This window comes from Belonocnema kinseyi, chromosome 1, assembly GCF_010883055.1.
Source record: "Belonocnema kinseyi isolate 2016_QV_RU_SX_M_011 chromosome 1, B_treatae_v1, whole genome shotgun sequence".
Lineage (NCBI taxonomy): Eukaryota > Metazoa > Arthropoda > Insecta > Hymenoptera > Cynipidae > Belonocnema > Belonocnema kinseyi.
The window spans coordinates 98,019,567-98,021,461 of NC_046657.1; the positions used below are offsets into that span (position 1 = coordinate 98,019,567).

General features: G+C 37.0%; 1 protein-coding gene across 1 annotated transcript; it reads left to right on the forward strand.

Moving 5' to 3' along the window:
* Positions 1-880: 880 nt before the first annotated feature.
* On the forward strand, positions 881-1,241 carry LOC117181641 (histone H4-like). Its single transcript, XM_033374540.1, has one exon. It carries the CDS (start codon positions 881-883, stop codon positions 1,190-1,192), a length of 312 nt encoding a protein of 103 aa, XP_033230431.1. The 3' UTR covers positions 1,193-1,241.
* Positions 1,242-1,895: the final 654 nt, after the last annotated feature.

A 1,895-nucleotide genomic window follows, 5' to 3' on the forward strand; every position in this document is an offset into this window, starting at 1 on the left:
TAAACTTCACAAACGTCTTAATTGGAAGCAGCATATCCATGAATCTAAAGGGAAAGCTCTCGGGGTTCTCTCGCGCTTAAATCCTATTATTAATAGACACTCTAATCTAAAACCCGAATATGGACTCCTAATCTACAAAATTTTCATCCGACCAATCATAATTTATGCATGTACAATATGGGGAGGTGCGTCGAAAACTAATATCAATCACATTCAAATAATACAAAATAAATTTCTCAGACGTATCACAAAAACCCCCAGATATACTAAGAACTCTGTCCTTCACAGAGAATTTCAACTACCATACATCTCAGAGTATATCAAAGAAACCGCCATTAAATTCTACGAATCTGCATCATCAGCACCTTTTGAAAATATTTCCTCTCTAGGGAAATATAATTTTGATCCATTTCGCAAACACGCAATGCCAAAAGACTTTCTTATGAAATAAGTCATCCAGGTCGAAGTGGCCTTGCCATACCCGACCTACTAGAAACTTCCTTCTCTTCCTCTTTTCCCATCTTTCCTTCTATAAAATAAATTAACAGATTTTTGTGGTTTTTTCCTGCTTGCGGGCTTTTTTTCCACACTGAATTAACGTCACTTTTAATTCCAGTCATGTCAAATTTCGCTCAGATTGTGTAACAATGCCCAAACGGGTAACGCACAAGAACTTCTTCCAGTCTGATTATTCTTCGGGGAGATCATTAACCGTGAGCGCGCGAATGTCGCGGCTTTGCCGCGCCAGCCGCCCACTCCCGTGCATTGGATCTCACAAGAGGGGGCGATGGTTGGGGTCCCCTCACCCCCCCTTTCTTCTTCAAAATTTTAACATTCCAAGTTGTGTTCTTTGTTGGGTGCTTAACATATTTGACAAAAAATGACTGGCCGTGGTAAAGGAGGGAAGGGTTTGGCAAAAAGAGGAGCAAAGCGCCATCGCAAAGTTTTGCGTGACAACATCCAGGGAATAACGAAGCCCGCCATTCGTCGTCTGGCCCGTCGTGGTGGAGTCAAGCGTATTTCTGGCTTGATATACGAGGAAACCCGAGGTGTCTTGAAGGTATTTCTTGAAAACGTCATCCGTGATGCAGTCACCTATACTGAGCATGCCAAGAGGAAGACTGTCACTGCTATGGACGTTGTCTATGCTTTGAAACGTCAAGGACGTACTCTATATGGTTTCGGAGGTTAATTTCTGAACAATTCCTGGCATTGAATGCATACAATCGGCCCTTTTCAGGGCCACCAAATATTTTTAACATTTGGTTGAAATCTATTCGGTTTTAACATGTCACCTATTCACCAGTGCTTACAAGTGCCATCCCTTTTCCTAATGATTCAGTGCTGTTTGAAATGTAGGAAGAGGAAGGCTCTACATTTACTGAAGTCTCGCTTGATTCCAATGGAATCAATATTTTCAATAGATCAAAAAAGATCCATGAGTCGCTTATTATAACGGTTGTTTTAATGAACATTTTAAATCATTTTAACTTTGTAAAAATGAACTTTCATGTGAAAAAGAAACAAATTTTAACTTTATAGGATAGCTAAATTCAAGACGTTAACAATTTAAGTTTTTTTAAATCGAGAATCTGTAAATAAAATAATTTCAGAATAAAATTTCGAAAATAGAAAAATTACAAAACTTTGAAAATTGATTGTGAGTATAAAAAATTACAGTTACATTGATAATGTTGTAGGTTGATTACAAAAATTTTGAATACGCTATAACTCAGAATTTGCTTTTTATCGAAAAAAGTCATGAGGATAAATTGTTTGTTCTTTTTAATACTATAAATATCCGTACATAGAATTTTTAAATTCTGAAAAAACTGGTCTCAAAAAATTTCAAAATACGTTTAATTTGAATTTTTTATCAAAAATGGCTGGTTCGC

What these genes read in the sequence shown, in the direction of transcription:
- LOC117181641 (XM_033374540.1), top strand. Translation starts at nt 881, where the DNA reads ATGACTGGCCGTGGTAAAGGAGGGAAGGGTTTGGCAAAAAGAGGAGCA.